Source organism: Bacillus rossius, chromosome 12, assembly GCF_032445375.1.
Source record: "Bacillus rossius redtenbacheri isolate Brsri chromosome 12, Brsri_v3, whole genome shotgun sequence".
Taxonomy (NCBI): domain Eukaryota; kingdom Metazoa; phylum Arthropoda; class Insecta; order Phasmatodea; family Bacillidae; genus Bacillus; species Bacillus rossius.
The window spans coordinates 22201691-22216993 of NC_086339.1; the positions used below are offsets into that span (position 1 = coordinate 22201691).

The 15303-nt window shown below is 42.0% G+C and overlaps 1 protein-coding gene across 1 annotated transcript in view; it reads left to right on the forward strand.

Moving 5' to 3' along the window:
* Positions 1-15303, forward strand: part of LOC134537269 (hemicentin-2) — a 141992-nt gene that overhangs the window by 70256 nt on the left and 56433 nt on the right. Inside the window, exon 5 of the mRNA XM_063377541.1 lies at positions 8700-9020. Coding sequence (XP_063233611.1) covers positions 8700-9020 — 321 coding nt within the window. The remainder of the gene's footprint in view (positions 1-8699; positions 9021-15303) is intronic.

Genomic DNA, 15303 nt, shown 5'->3' on the forward strand with positions numbered 1-15303 from the left:
TGTTAAAATTATTATTGTTTCCTTAAGATAAAATTTGATGAGTGAAGAAATTACAAATAAAGTTGGGCAGAATAATATAAAAATAAAAATATCACGGTCTAGAAAGTTGGGGGGGACAGTCCCCTCCACCCAAAAAGTTCAGGGGGACACGTCCCCCCTGTCCCCCCCCCCCCCCCGGTTCCTACGCCCCTGGTTGTAACAATCGACGTGGAACTGAAAAAAAAAACTCACCCGACCACGAAACACAGACGAGTCTGCAGTGTTTTAACTCTCAGCTAGTCGCGGAATCTTTTCGCGAAACATGCGTGCTCCTATACATTACTTGTGCGACGACACCAACGTTACCAGAGGCGGTCCTTCGGTCTAATCTCGAGCAATCGTGTTCCATGCCTTCCCGTTGACGGCAGCCGTGGGGGCCGCAAGCCTCTACTCGAGAGGACCTAGCTCCGGCGAGTGGGTAGGTTTCGGAGGCTCCTGCCCGGGTCGTCACCACAACGCCGAAATACCACAACGCCGAACGTACAATAACGCCGAATGCCAAATTGACCGCAACGCCGACAGCTAGAAAACTGCTGTGTACCACAACGCCGAAATACAGTAACGCCGAAAAATTTTGCTGCGGGGAGGGTGGGGCCACAGGAGCAAAATGAAAAAACAACTGAATGAATTTGTGTGTGTTTCTTAAATTTATCTTAACGCTGAAATACCACAACCTAACCTAACCTAGGCTAGCCTAACCTAGCCTAACCTAACCTAACCTTACCTAACCTAACCTTTGTGGCAGTCCTGCAATGACATTTTTCGGCGTTAATGTATTTAAGCGTTGTGGTAATTCGGCTTTGTGGTACACAGCAGTTTTCTAGCTGTCGGCGTGGCGTTGTAGTCAATTTGGCATTCGGTGTTATGGTTTTTGGCGTTATTGTACGTTCTGCGTTGTGGTGCGTCGTCCCCCTCCTGCTCACGATTCGGCAATTTCACGACGCTTCCGAGCAGTTTCGGCTGAGCTCGTTTTTTCGGCTGTATCCTCTCCTGGAGACTGACCCCACAGAAACCGCGCCAAGGCTGCATGCAGTCGCTGAATCTCCGACCGACGAGGGCCCGCGACTGCCGTGCTCCGCTCGAGTCTACTGCACTCGCGGCGGATGGTTTGTATCAGTATGGTTTTGTTCCTACCACCAAGGTTTTATGCCCACCACCAAGGTTTCCACAACTGTTCGTAAGCATGTAACAAATGTTAATAAATAAATAGGACGATTGTTTTAGCTACAAATAATTAACACTAGAGTTATAATTAAAAAAATATTCTACCGTGGAATAAAAAAATTATTAAAAACATATTTTATATTTTTAATTGCAACTACACACGCGCTTTTTTTGAAAACATTACCAAACTTCGCCCTGGAAATCGGACGTATCTTCTTACAAAACGGGGCCGGCGAAGCAATGCCGGCTCGAAGGTCGATGACCTCTTCGCCCTCGGCCAAATCCTTCAGATTAGTCTTCCGCAGCTGCCGCAAGAAAACAAGACAAGACAAGCAGGCGGCAATGGCGGGGGCTTAAACTTTCCTTTAAACTCCTTTGGAGGGGGGGAAAGGAGGTAAAGAAGGGTGAGGGGGTAGGAGGCTGTTGAGGCGGACAAAAACAAACACGAGCCGACGCGGAAGGTAATTCAACAGAGCGGAGAATTAGACTCGGAGGAAGCCCCACTAACAGCAAAACTTGAAACACGGGGGGGCCCGGATTGCCTTCTGGATTAACCAACCACCCCCCCCCCCTGGTCACCCCCTCGTGCAACTCTTCCGGCCGCCTCTCGGAACCTCGCCAGAGAGAGAGAGAGAGAGAGAGAGAGAGACCAAGGTCGACGCCTGAATGCCGGCCCTTGCAGTCCAGGGGCAGAGACCCCCCACCGGAGTTCATTAAGCCCATTGTGAAGGAAGCGCGCGGCGGATGTCGAGAGGAGCGTGTCTAGTCGCCTTAAGACGCAAACAAAGTGGTTCTGGGGGGGAGTCACCTGGAGATTACGAGCCGGGTATAGGGAGGGAGGGAGGTCGAGGAGGCTCTTAAAATACGCCCTCCTGTTCCCGCGCGAGGCGCGCGGCAGTTTTGCTTGCCAAATTGCCGCATTCAGCCCCCGGGTGCAGCCGACGCGAGCGCAAGAGGGGGGAAGGGGGTGGAGAGAGAGAGAGAGAGAGAGCAGTAACGAAGTTCCTTCCAGCCGGGGGGCTCCGCTCCTCGCGAGGCCACCAAACAAGAGGCGCCGCGCCTAATGAGGTTCCCTGTATCTGTTAAACTCCCCACTCCCCCCCCCCCCTCGCGCTGCCACACAGCCCGGATCCCCGGGCGTCTCACGAGACCCCTGGCGGGGAGAGACGTCTCCGCTCGTCTCTACGTGGGCCCCTGCCTTCACGCGCTGGAGCGACCACGGCAGCTGTACCTTCGAGCCGCCTGTCTCCCTCTCTCTCTCTCTCTACACCCTACCCTTACTTCAGAGATAATCGTGTCTCCATTCACACCGAAAACAACCCTATCACCACAAAACGGTGTTTTTTTTTTTCCAGTGATGATGGGTTCACGGGTATAATCAAAGTTATTTGTGAACCTGTTCCCTGGATGGATAGCTTTGCAGTGTGTTAAGGTTCGCCGCCGGCCGTCTGCCAGGGGAAACAGACGATTGCGCAGAGCTTCAATGAAGAACATCGCGATTTTGAAGATGTGCGGGTGGGGTGGTCTGTTTACGAAAATATCTTTTAAAGTTTTTCTGAAGGCCGATAAGAAGTTTTTTTTTTGCCCTGCCAGATTAAGTTTTTAAAACTTTATTTTTGAGAAGTTAAAATGGCTAAAATGCGTTTTTTTTTCAGAGTAATTTTTAGGCATAAAACAACCGGGAAAAATTCATGAAAGCACTTGTAAGGGACTTGCATCACATTTTTTTCTTCATTCCCCTGCCATTTAATGTCACGATCAACGCTCAAATTTCACAGTTGGCGCTATGCACGATAATAAGACTGAGCGGCAGTCCACAGCCTTGCGCTTAGAGACTATACCGCGCTATAAACACAAGTGAGCGTCGCACTTATCATCCCGCCTCACCAACACAGATACACCCCTAACTAGGCTGGCCCCTTTATTGCGCACATTAATAAGCATAATAAAAAGCACATATGTTAAACATGCCATTATCTTTTCCATGGTTTAAAAATTCTTGAATGAAACTTCAATTAAAATATATAATTATGTGCCAATATTCATAAGAAATATTCAGTATCATCTCGAAAAAACGTATTTCGTTTATGCAAAAATAACAGTGGCAATTTGTTGTACAAATTTACAGTAACTGTCTTGTAGTATTACGAACAATTTCTTGGCAACAGGTTTCCAAAGGAATCTTTTGATGAAGTATAGAAATTCATTTTCTGTGCATTTCGCATTTTTCTTCTTGCATGCTCTGTTTTATATATATATATATATATATATAATATATAATCCCCCAACCCCCTTTTCACTTTAACTTATATAAAAATGGCAGATATTTTGTTAAAAATAAAATCTTTTATATATATAAATACAGCTATTTATTATTTTTAAAAAAGTAAAAATTAATTCTGAATCCGTATATTACTTCCTAACAATATGTACACTAGGTTCACACCTCATATTCATCTTTACTCCCCCAGGCATATGATCCCGTTAGGGCGTGACTTCCTAACAACAGTAAAAATGTAAGAAATACCATTAATTTTTTCATCGTGACATAAGTGACACAATGATGATTCTTCACCAACTCGGCCGTGTTCGCCACGAAAAGTTCACTCGTTCACGAGCACAAAATTATTTAAAAAGATATTATTAAATGTATCATTCTTGATGGGTAACAAATCCCGAAATCCCATGCAAAATTTTTTAAACAAATAAGCAGAGAATAAAGGTTTAAAGTATCTAAAAGTTTCCACTTAATGCACACGCTTTCTTATATATATATATATACATACATATATATGTGTGTGTGTGTGTGTGTGTGTGTTTGTTTGTTTGTCTGCCCCTTATGCGTTCTAAACCAGTCATCCGATTGCACACCTAACCTTTGGTATACGAGGAAGAAAACTTTTCTGGGTGAGATTTCGATGAAGCCAATCCTGGAAGCAGAATTTAATTATTGTTGATCATATTTAACCAATTTATTGTTAACGCATCATTCATCCTATCTCTAAGAAATCTTTACACATTTAAGCTTTGAAACACGAGGAAGGTTAATGTCTATGTGAGATAAACATACAATAGGTGGCGCGCGCGTCGTACCAACAAAATGTGTGTATTTAATCTAGTTTAGCTGCAGTCCGTATGTTTTCCATTGTATGAGTGCGCACACATGGCAGAAGTAAATTGAACTAAACATAAAAGAGAGCTAGAGATAGATATTAGATTTACAGGGAGAGAGCGAGAGGTAGAAGGATACAGAGAGATAAAGATAAATAGAGAGAGATATAGAGAGTGGTTTTTAAAAGGATACAAAGTAGTTCTTTACTTTGCTGCTTTTCAACTAAATATTAGCAGTTAAAATTAAATTATTTATTTCAAAGCTAAATAAAATAAGTCTTTTAAGAATATTATTTGTTATTGCCACAAAGGTTTTTGTTTTTATAAGTTGCTTGTACTTCAACGTAAATTACTTACTACGAAAGAAAAAAAATATTATATCTTTTGACAAGACTGACTGGTTTTTGCTTTCTGTGAAGAAAGTTGCTGCAAACGATAATTCTTGTCTTACATGATTCCTAAGACCAGTTTTATCCCGAAATATTTCACAACTTAAAGAGGTCCGTTGCTTTATCAGCAGGCCAACGTGCGGCATAACTTGCAAAGAAATTAAAGGGAAAAAAGTTTTAAAAATATATATAGGAAGAAGTTCCGAATATAAGTCAGAGGAAAAGATTCCTCGGCGAGTTAATTATTTTTAATCTGTTTGCAACGGACTCTTGTTGGAGTTACTTTTATCTGTTTTCGGCGAGCGGTCTCTTGTCTCACCACGTTAGTACCAAGTTTCTTAAAGAGCCAAAGAAGGAAGAAAAAAAAAGCCAGCTTCATTTCAACTAAGGACTTTCTTAACGCAGCATTTCGGAAAGTTTCTTTTTCCGAGGGTCGGGGATCGGTTCAAACGACAGGCTGGCCTGTATCTCGAGCGGGAAGCCCTCCGTAACTTCAGAGGTATTTGTGGCGTCGCAAGGGTGTTGCCCCTGCAGTTGCGAACAACTTCGCCAGCCCAAAGATTCTCCGTCCCTGGAATCCGAGCTGGCCCCCGAGACCACGCCAGCGGCATGGAGATTGTTGCGTGCTGGAATCCACACAGGGCCAAGAATCCCAAATACAGGGTGCCCTTAAAAGAAAGTCCCAGTTTCAATGGCATATGTATTATTCAATGGTACACGGTCCCAGTTAAATGTGAGATTATTTATAACAAATCATAAATAAAATTCAAGGTAAACCAACCCAGTTTTTTGACGTGACAACGTCTAATAAATCGATGAACGCCGGCTGCACGCACGAAAAAAGGTGTCCCGTTACGCACATTGTCCCGTTACGCTGTGTCCCGTTACGCTCATTGTACGCTTGCGCCGAATCTATCTCTCTTCCACTCGATTGGAACAACCATCGATTTGACTTTTTCGAGGCACATTAAACTTGAAACACTCCCATTCGTTTCCTACTTTTCCTATCATCGTCCTATCCTTCACAGAATAACACAGATTGGAAGAAGTTAAATAGCAAACATGTATAAACGTTATAGTTAAATAATCTCTTCGTTAAAGTAATAATAATATTTGAATTAATGAGTGCAAATAAAAGTAAATTTATCAATTAAATTATAGATTTCATTTCACTCCTTCTTTGTATCCATACAAAATAGTGATAATTCAATAAAATGATTCAATTTTATTCATAAAAGTATGCAATAATTTCATCAATGTTTTGTTATGACGTTGTCAAGTTAAACTATCGTCCGTAAACCGACTTTACAGACAACCAATTTTTTTTCTTATAAGTATTCAATACGTGCACCTTTAGTTGTACGGCACACTTCCAACCTCAAAGTCCAGTTCTTCCCGCACTTTGGTTAACACGTCCGGAGTAATGGAAGCAATAGCCTCTTCAATTCTGAGTCTCAACTCCTGAAGCGGCGGAACGTAGACACGATCTTTTATTAAGCCCCAAAGGAAAAAAAACTCATGGCGTTATGTCACGTGAACGCGAAGGCCAGCGCAAAAGATCTCTATCGTCTCGACCATTACGACCAATCCAACGGTCTGGTACTTCGAGGTACAACCACTCTCGAACAAAGATATTCCAAATGGGGGAGCACAAAAAAAAACCTTAAACCATGCCCACGTTGAAATGAAATTAGATATTCAATCCAAACGAATTTCAGAACACAAAACGCTTTACGCTCAGGAGTCGCCATTTTGCGTAGGTGGTGCTGCAACCGAGAAAACAACAAATCAGTACTCACACATGCGCTTATCTGAAACTTAATTGAGTTACGCTTTAGTTGCGATCTTGAACCAAGAATCTACAACGCTTACAGTTTATATCAAAAAATTTTAACTGGAACATTATTTTATGGACATACTGTACAACATAAACAATTTTATTAAACTACTTGTAAATTGCCACAATGTGTAGAAGACAGGTACAGAAAGGACAGCCCAGTCATTAACGTGCAGTTTTATTTATTAACTAATATTCAAAGCATTTCTTATATGGCATCAGTGAAACACAACACACTGCTTGGCGCCATTCGCTCGTCCACGCCGCGACACCACCCCCGACGCACCAATCTTAGCACACGAAGCCCTCTCGTCGCCCGCCATCGCTCACCAAGGACTCACTCACACTCTCCGTTTATACACACGAAGCCTCGCCCTGGAATGATCTCGTAGCCAGTTTAAGTTTCGAGTCATCAGAATCCCTGACTTCACACACGAATCTGCGCCACTTCGCGCAGACGGAGTCCTGGGAACGTGCCGAAACCTAAAGAGCGAGAGAGAGAGAGAGAGAGAGAGAGAGAGAGAGAGCACTTGAGAGGGGAAATAAAAGTTTCAATGGGGAAAGTAAAAGTTTTAATTGGGGGGTGGGGGGGGGGGTTGGAGGGAAATAAAAATTTTTATGAGGGAAATAAAGTTTCAATAGGTAAAATAGTTCCAATAAAGAAAAGTTTCAGTGGGGGTAAACTAAACCTAAAGAAAAATCCTTTCTGCGTTAGTTTACCAAATGAAATAATTTTTAAATCAAAAATATTTAGATCAACTGAATCAATGGCAAAGCCTTCTTGGTTAGTAACGTTTTTATTTTTTTATTTTGAATAAAAAAACTCTGTTTTACACACGTGATACCCCATGTGGCAAAAACATCCTCCGATGGTACCAGCGATTCGAAACGACCGTATGTGTTTGTAAAAGAAAAATCACGGCACTACCAAAAGGTATCTGTACAGGATGTTGACCGTGTCAGAGCATATTATCTGCGTAGTCCTAACGAGTCTGTTTGGAAAGCAAGTTTTGAACATTCCAGTTGCCTAAGACGAACGTGCGGAAGGTTTAAAGAACGCGTTCACACACGCTTCCATACCGTTACAGTTGCTCCGTGCTGTAAAGCCTATGGTGTACGTTGTAACTTTGCACTTCAAAGCTTTGAGCGGGAGGATGACCTTCTTGATCAGCGATGAGTCAAGATTTACATCTAAGTGAGAAGGTAAATAACCGATGATTTTCGTAGCTGGGGAGAGTCAGAACATCCTCGTGAACTTGCAGAACACCAAAAGAGATGATCCCTCCCAAAATTAAACCTTTTTTCTGTTCTGCGTCCCGAAGCTATTTGCTTCCGCTACTCCGTTTACCTGTTTACCAAATTGCGGGAAGGGTTGTACTTTGGGTTGGATGTGTGTGCCGTAAAACATTTTGAACGTTTTGTAAAGGAAAACCTTGGTTAGTTTAGCTTCGGTTTGATGTATGATTTGTAGAGACCCGTGAATTTCGCGGATTCAATGACCTCCGGGATGGACTCCAATATCCTTTACACACTCGGGCAAATGCCAACTGTTCATTGGCTGCTGACTTGTGAGTCGTCTCGACTGGGTGGCCTGTGATTCGACACTTCTATGAGTGAGGGTCTCTAATTGGCCCTCAGTCCTCCAGATTAACAGTGAACCAATGACAGAACCAGCACTAAGGTATATTTTATTAGAATTTTTTAGCACAACGCGAAATGAAACATGCGAAATTCACTGGGTCTCTGATGATTTGTTGTAAGTAGTGGAACACCGGGACCTTCTGTGTCTGCGAGAGAGGACGAGGGGATGCCTGACGGCAGGGATGCCAACTCCTACAGAGTGTTCCCCCTAGGATCAACCTCAAATCCCCCTAGATTTCTAATAAAAACCCCTAAAGTTGTAATTGTACACCCATTTGAGAGCTAAAATTATTTTCGCCACTGTGTTGCTGTTTTTTTCTTCACTTTGTTTTCAAGATATACACTTTAAATTCACACCCTCAAAAATTTTCTTAAATTATGTACCCGCTAAAAGAATCCCTCTAAATGAATTTACCCCCTAAAAAACCCATCACGGCTTTGTTGCACCTAAATTTGGGGGGAAAACCCCCCAAGTTGGCATTACTTCCTGACGGGTGGTCGTGTCTCGGGTGTGGCAGACGAGGAGGACGGAGAGGCCACGCAGGACCCGGGGCTGGGCGAAGCGGGCGAGGTCCAGGTGGCGCTGGGAGGAGCGCTGCAGCTGCAGTGTCCCTCCGGGGGCCTCAGCTGCTGGGGGCGCGCCTCCGGGGCGGACGACGACGACGGCGGCGGCGGCGGCGGGGGCGGCGGCGGGCTGGAGCCCTTGGGGGCCGGCCCGCGGCTCTCGCTGGACCGCGTCGTCTACCAGGAGGCCGGGGAGTACCGCTGCGTGCAGGGCCGCCGCCGGCCCGACCTGGACGAGTGGCGCGTGCCGCTGTCCGTCAAGGTCGACGTCACAGGTCAGCTCTCTCTCTCTCTCTCTCTCTCTCTCCCTCTCCCTCCCGCCGCCTATCCTTCTGCCACCGTACCACTCAAGATTCACTTGCAAATCAAAAAAGTAATTAAAAAAAAACGTGCGTGGAGTCCCTCCGCGCGGAAGAAGTGAAACTTCACTGTTTACTTCGCTGCATAGCAAGAATACCCACGCGCATGTGCGTGCTCTGGGATCTTCCGACTCCACTCTCTTTCTCTCTCTCTCTCTCTCCTACTTTCTACCTTTGTGTATCTTTCTTTCTCTCTCCCCCTCTTGGCGTTGGAATATTTTGGATGCTGCTCCGTTGCTAACGCTTCGCGCTGGCCTGTAACAGGTGTAATACTACGCGCATGCGTTCGAGTGCCGCGCATTCGCTCTCGCTCTGTCTCTTTCTATTCCCCTCTTCCCCAGGAGCGTTGAACGTTTTAACGCAACAGTGATTTCTCCACGGTAGCGTTAAACGTTTAATGCAACCTTGTTTGGAAGTCGCATTAGAAGTTTCACTTCAATAATGTGAGGAAGTCTTTCAGTACTCGCCAGAGATGCGTTGTTACATCCAAACCTCGGTGGCGGGCGAAATCCACGTGTAGGTACACGTGTCGAAAACACACAACTTAAAACTTGGACACAAAAATTTTAATGTAAAATACTTTAAAAAAAATAATAACCGAGTTTAAAAAAAAAATTTTTTTAACGCGAATCAGGTGTTATTTTCCGACACCCGCCGCTAGAATTCGCTGCCGGCGGAACGAAATTTTAAAATTACACAATAAAACGGATCCGATAAAAGCTAAAAGGATTTCAAATAATATTAAACCCCGGCTTTGACATGGTTTATCCCAGTTATTTTATTAATACACGTCCCATCTTGTTAAAATTTCACTAAACAGTAAAAATAAAATGTTTCTTTTAGTTTGTGAAGTTTGATTAGCACAATCCGCCACAGATGGTCTCACCGTGGTTCTTACAAATTTCCGTTCCATGCGATTTCCGTTCCATTAACTTAATTATGCCTATAAAATCCTTATACATGTAGCTAAGATGTTACACATAAAAAATACATGTATTTACGTACCCATCCAAGGAACATTTTTAAATGTTAAAAAAACTGTACATCAGAGTTGCAATATCTAGTGGCTCTTTATTACTTCAAACGACTTACAAAGAAAATAAATTTACTTATTCCTATACGTCATAAATCCATTTCTCAGATATCTTTAAACATTTTGGTTCAAACGTTTTTAGCTAATCTTTATGAAAAATATCTTCTCGCTGAATAATTTAACTGATAGTTAAATTTCTCTGATATTAAATTAGCTTTTCTTTCTGGTAGTAGGCTATATCTATATGTAAATGATTTGATTAATTTTAATTGTGATTTTAAATTTAATATATAATTTTATGAAATATTACACTTCTTATCTATTCTAGAATTTATTCGTCATTTAAAAAATAAATCATTTAAAAGTAATTTTTTTTTGTAACGTTTGTGTTTCGGTCATTACTGGTACATTTTGTTATCTCCACTGTTACAAAACTGTAACATAAATATGTCGGTCGGTTTTTCTGTTTGTTTGCTCTTACATCACGCAAAAAATACTGGACCGATTTTGATTAAACTATTTGTGTGTAAAAGCTTATTATTAGACTTAAAAACTTTCAAAATATATACAACTCAGTTTGATAGCATTCCCTTGAAATCAAATCTCCGGCATTGTTCTGCATATACTGCTTTCTAAATACTTCCATTGATTTATTCCATAAAAATGGTAATTTTAGTAATCTTTCAACGAAATTTTCTGTTGACATGTCTATTGAAAGCGCAGTACTCAGAGAAAAAAAAACTTTATAAAAAGTAAACGCAGAAGCACGGCACAATTCCGCGCGCAAATGATGTTATTGGTATCTGCGTATGGGTGACGTCAGCGGCGTTTTGAAGAAAAAAAACAGCCGAGAACCGAACACTCACCAACATAGCGAACATAGCGAACATAGCGAGCACAGCTTGGTGTGGCCAGTGACACCTGGGATACAGTTGGCTGTATTTCACTCACGTAGCGAACATCGCGAACATAGCGCCATGTGTGGAGGTAGCTTTGAGGGCGCCGCCTACCCGGGCACACACACGGTGCGCAGAGCTTCAGGAAAAAACAACGACGATTTGAAAACTACTCAAGATATCACGAGTGGAGGGTGTTTACGAAAAGAATTTAAGAGTTAGCTGAGGGCTGAAAAGTACTTTTGATTTCGGATTAAGTTTTTAAACTGTGTTTTTATAGAAAGTATAAATAAGCTCAAACGCGTGTTTTCAGAGTAATTTTTAGGTGTAAAACAACCGGTACAGAATTTTTAAAGAACTTAAGGGACTTGCATTACACCTTTATCTTCAGTTCTACACCATACAATGTTACGGTTGTCCAGTGGACGACGAAAAGACTGCGCGCCAATTCACAGCCTTGTGCATAGAGGCGATTCCGCGCTATAAGCACCAACGATCATCGCGCTTATCATCCCGCCTCACTACCACACATACTCCCCGACTAGACGGGCCCCTCAAAGACCCTCTAACACACTTTGATATGTGTTTTTACCATTTTTATGTTAAGAAATTTTTTTTAATTACAAAATCTTAACAGTGTTGTATTTAAAATGTGCCTGTTTCCTTTAAAATATTTTGCAAAAATTCCTGTGCCTGACAAAATAATACGAGTTTCTGAAGCCCACTATTACAACACAAATGGAACGCACACTATTTCTTTCAAAACACAATGGGTTCGCCTAAGGTTCGATGGTGTTAACTGGTGTTGCCACTATAAGAAAATTCTAAGTGCTTGTAGTTAACCTGGGTCAAATCTCGAAATTTAGTTGATTTTTTTTCAACTACCCCTAAGGGATTTACAGGGGCGAAGATCACATAAATATTTTTTTTTTTTGTGTCTGTTCTCTTGGGTCCTTAAGCCTGCTCGCTTGCCTGCTCTGCAGTCACGCGTCAGTATAACACTGTACGTGCGTGTAATGCTTTCCATTACTGCTTGTTCGAAAGTTTCAAAACTACGGAGCTGAAGTTAATCATGCATAGCCTTGGAAAAGAAGGCAGGGAGGGGTCTTAGTGAAGTGCTTTTGAAGGTGCATTTCTCCGTTACAGCGATGAATATTTCATGTATTTGCTGTTACGGCAGCGAGCTTTGGATGATTTTCATTAGTTCCTCCCCCCCCCCCACCCTCCCACCCACTTCCATCAGTTTCTTCGTTTCCTCCTGCGCAACGAGTGAAGTTTTCCTGGAAGTTAAAAACGGAACACATGCAGGTTACTGAAACTGGGAAATTTGGGGCATCCGCAGGAGTGGATGATGAGGAGTAAAATAAGTTCTCCATGCCTCTCTCTTTCTACCAGAACCAGAGGCCGTTCACGCGCGACTTCGGGTCCCGTCGAAGCTTTCACCCCCCCCCCCTCCCCCCCAATTCCCCCCCATCACCCCACAGACGCGACGAGGAACAAAGTCGACGCACGTCATAACCACGGCGTTAGTATTCAGGACGCTTGGATGTCGGCTTTTTGGTTCCGTCGAAAGGAAGGGAGGTTGTAAGAGAGGGAATGAAAGGGTTAGGGGGGGGTGGTTTCTGTAGACTTGCGCGAACGTCGGTAAGGGCGAAGGGACCCATCCTACATAATGTAGAAGTGAAAGGTTAACTTTTAAAGGTGTGTGTGTGTGAGGGGAGACTTTTCGCTGAGGAAGAGGGAACGGAGGAGGAGAAGGGTTTGAGCTCCGAACGCGACTATAAAGTTATTCCAATTACCTGAATTTCTCTTCTCCGCAGATAACCCCACCCACCCCCACATTTTTTTTTTTTTTTTTCACCCAAAAACTCAACCTCCTCGACGTCTTGATGAGGACCGCGTCACAAGTGCTGAACCCATGCAACCGAAGAGCGGCGATGGGAAAAGGAGGGGGGAGGATTTATATACTTTTATTTTTTGAGTTCGCCGAACACCCTCAGACATCGCTGGAGCTAGGAGAAACTCTCGGCCCGAAAGATAATCCGCTCCAACCCCCATTTCCCCCCCTGGTGAGTAAATTTCCCTCCTTCAACTCAGCGGGGGCGTTGGTACTTCTGAACGCGTGGGGGAAGCGAGGGAGCAATTAACTGTTCATTAAACGTTGAACTATTACCACCGGTGCTACAGCTGCTCGTACAAGCTCCTGCAACTATTACGAAGGTCCTTCGGGTTATTCAGATTTGAAATATCATACCAAACACGATAGAGAATTATAACCGACAGCTCCGAGGTATTTTTTTTTTTGCGCGAAAACTTGCCGTTTGTTGTCCCGTCGTGCCAGTCCGATAGTTGGCAGACGGTATGCCCAGCGTGAACAATGTATCCGTTTTAGTATATCGTCGCTTAAGAAACATCACAACCTATGTATATGACATAAAGCTAATTTTTCAGGAGAGATAAAAAAAAACCTTGCCAATTGCAACTTTTTATTATATATTCACGTATTTAATCAGAAGAAAGTTCTCAATAACTTCGTGAGAAGACGCTTAATGCATACTTTTCAATGCAGAGATTTTTGTAAACAAATGTCAGGCATATATGTGATACCAACATTGTATCAACGGAAATAACTCTCTTTTCTTTCTCTCTCAGAAAAACCTCTTTTAAATAAATACACAGATTAATTGGGGGGGGGGGTGAATTCCAGTGTTTCAGATTTCTTAAAAAAAATAAGTCAACCATGTTTGACACCAAATAATATGTGTAATTATTTAATTTCTCCATAAAATATTATTTGTGGTCACGGTATTAGTGTCTGGGATAATTAAATTGTCTTGTACGAATACCCCTTATATATAATTAAAACAATATTCACATCTTTCTGTCTAGCATCTGAACTCAACCAATCAACTTTAACTACAGTTTACCCAAAAAAAGTTGATAATACAGACTGACATGCGCTTTTAAAGTTGGAGCTGAGCAACTTATTTATTGAAAATAATAAAGTACTGTACGTACATAAAAGAATGTCTAGATATAAATATTAATAGTATCATCACTAAGCGTTGTGGAGTGTTGTTTCAAGGTCATAATTAAAGATTAAATCAACTAGTTTTATATAAACGCATGCGCGAGTACTGCTTAGGTGTTTTCTCGCTTGTAGCTAAACCTTCGCAAAATGGCGACTCCTGATTGTAAAGCGTTTTGCGTTCTGCAATTTGCTAAGAGTGAATCTGTAATTTCAGTTTAACGTGGACATCGTTTAAAGTTTAATTGTGATCCCTCTTTTGATTCTTTTTGTTCTAGCGTGGTTGTACCTCGAAATACCAAACCGTTGGATTGGTCAAAATGGTCGAGACGATAGAGATCGTTTTCGCTGGCCTTCAAGTTCACACATAACGTCCTGAGACTTTCTTTTCCTTTGGGGCTTTATAAAAGATCGGGTTTACGTTCTGCCACTACCCAATGACTAGCCAGATTTTACACACACAATTGAAGAGGCTATTTATTCGATTACTCCGGACTTGTTAACCGAACTGTGAGAAGAATGGGACTTTAAGTTGGATGTGTGCCGTAAAACCGTAAAAAGGTAAATAAATTTAACTTTTGTAACATCTGTAAGAATCTGTTGTATGTTTTGTTGTTAATAGTCTCAATTAAACTGTTATAATAAATCATTTAATTTGGGACTTTTTTAATGGACATTCTGTATTTAAGATGGAACAAGACGTGTTTGGGGTTGAGATTTGATAGAACTAATTTCTACAACAACTGAAAAACTTGTTGCTGTTGTAAAATGATTTCATTGACAGAATCATTTTTGAGACGTGAATATTTAAATTATGTCCACAGCAGCGTTATTCTGTAAAATGCGAAAACAATTATGTTATCTACCGAAACATGATTTAAGCCTTCAGAATAATTTTATGGCAAAAATTACGTGTAAAGGTTCTTGGTGAACAGAAATTATTAAAGCTATTTAATTTATAAGTTTAACGGGACAAATTTTCTGTCAACACGTGTATACAATCGTGATAGTGAGCGCACCGTTATGACTATATGCGAGCTAGGTATTTCGTTAATAATACTTTAATATTGATAGCTGTCAGTTGCGCTATTTGTTGCTAATGTTGAAGAAACGACTTTCGGTAGAACGACTAAGGCCAAATGACTTTAGGTCAAATTCTTTGAAGACATTGTTCCAGAAAGTTTAATTATTTTGTTTGAGGTCAAGTGAACAGTCAGTAAAATGACATTTAGGTTAAATAAG